At 47.0% G+C, this 1,969-nt stretch overlaps 1 protein-coding gene across 1 annotated transcript; it reads right to left on the bottom strand.

Moving 5' to 3' along the window:
• Positions 1–499: 499 nt before the first annotated feature.
• Positions 500–1,260, bottom strand: LOC149821651 (ethylene-responsive transcription factor ERF039-like). Its single transcript, XM_089981302.1, has one exon. The coding sequence runs from the start codon at positions 1,165–1,167 to the stop codon at positions 610–612; it is 558 nt and encodes a 185-aa protein (XP_089837428.1). The 5' UTR covers positions 1,168–1,260; the 3' UTR covers positions 500–609.
• Between the last annotated feature and the right edge of the window lie 709 nt (positions 1,261–1,969).

The raw sequence follows: 1,969 nt of genomic DNA, 5'->3' as shown, positions 1-1,969 counted from the left end.
AACCATTATTAAAAAATTTATAAATAAGCTGATTCAGCTTGGTTTCGCATCGATTTCTGGTCGATACCATAAAAGTCGGCCAATTCAGGCCGATTCTCAATGACACTGACAACATTGATAGAGACTCTATGCATCAAATCCTAATCCAATTAGAGATTATACACTGATTAGATCTACATTTACATGTGATGGGGTCTGATCTTGCTGAACACTGAGTCGAGCTTGTGTTCAGATTCAAACCTGGATGTAAAATTGCCAAAGCTGAATTTGAGTCCAATTATCGTTTGGAACTAGCTTTGGTTGCCGGATCCGACTTAAATGGGCTCGGATTAAGTTAGTTACCTGATTTGAACCTGAACAGTTTTACATCCCTGCTACCTTTCTTGATGCCATGACTGCAAGCTCTTAGCAGAAGTAGAGAGCAAGTTGGTGCACAAAAAAGGGACAATTTTTTTATGTAGAAAGATGGTGTAACATGGAAGCAAAAGGACGCACACACACAAGTTGAAGATAAAATCTATAACAAAATGAAGTCCCCTGTTGCTTTTGTAGGTCCTTCCACTTACCAATTGATGTCTATGAAATGTACAAACATTATTGTGGTCAGAATCACCAGCAGTAATCCCACAAAGTGGCCTCCTCTTGCCGGAATCCGGTATCAATTCCAGCCGGCAACCACGTGGGGAAGAGGTATAGGTTATCGGCCGCATCGAGAAAGAGATCCGGTAGGTTGAAGAGCACCTCGTCTTCACCGTTGTAGGAATCTGTTGAGTGGGGGGATGTGTTGATGGTGGTAGATGGGTCAGCTGATCCAGTGGACTCGGTGGTTGGCTCAACAGCATGCATCTTTGGCTCATCGAACATGAAGGCAGCAGCCTTGGCTGCAGCTGCTTGGATGTCCCGCGGAGACGTCGTCGCCGGCCTTGGCAGATCCTGTGCAAGCTCTGGGAAATTGAGTTTTGCCGATTGGCCTTTAATTGTGAGTGCAGCGACGTCATGCGCCCGTGCCGCCATCTCCGGCGTCGGGAAGGTGCCGAGCCAAATTCTGGACTTCTTGCGCGGTTCGCGTATCTCAGACACCCACTTCCCCCAGTTCCTCATCCGAACACCTCTGTAGGTCGGGTGCTTGCCATCTCTGGGCCGCTTCCGGGTTTCATCGCTGCCCATCTCAGGCAATTCTGATGATCTCTTTGTTGTTGCATCATACTGGCATCGGTTACTCCTACTGCATTCTGGCTGGGTTGAGGCAGTGTAGGCCAAAAGTGTGGCAATTGTGTTGCCCCTGGTAGGGGCAGCAGCAGCAGGAACCAAGGAGGAGGAGGAAGAGGAAGGGCTAGTCTCTTCTTGGATGTGTGGCTCATCCATGGTTGAGGAGTTGTAGTATGAAGAGTGATGTACCAAGCTTTTTATGATTCCTCAATCAAATGGGTGTTTGGGAAAGCCAAGTATAGGTGGGGCCCAAGCAAAAAGTAAGGGGTGTGTGCATTCTTTTTCACCACATTGATGATATGCAATTTCTTTACAACCATTACTTGTCAAACAATCTTTTTAGGTGCCAGCCTAAGGTTTGCTGACCTTTGGAAAACATCCCCATAAGGGTTGGTGTTCAACTATTTTATCTGACCCCCAATAGCTAAATGAGCTGCAAAAGAATCATTGAAACATGGGGGTGGGTGGAGGGCATACTTCTTGTTGATAGATCTCAACGTGCGTGAGAGGCTTTCCACATGCCTCATGGACTTAACCACACTTGCCCACAAGCGTGTGAGGTAAGGTGGAACCCATATTGTCCCCACAACTGCCCTAGGATTCTTGGAAACTTGGGGCACCAATCCAATGAAAATCCCTAATGAATGCCCACAAGCGTGTGAGGTAAGGTGGGACCCATATTGTCCCCACAACTGCCCTAGGGTTCTTCCAAACTTGGAGCACCAATCCAATGGAAATCCCTAATGAATGACCAGATGAA

This window comes from Nuphar pumila, chromosome 11 (genome assembly GCF_984573655.1).
Source record: "Nuphar pumila chromosome 11, dmNupPumi1.hap1.1, whole genome shotgun sequence".
Taxonomy (NCBI): domain Eukaryota; kingdom Viridiplantae; phylum Streptophyta; class Magnoliopsida; order Nymphaeales; family Nymphaeaceae; genus Nuphar; species Nuphar pumila.
This window is presented reverse-complemented; position numbering and strand designations above follow the sequence as displayed.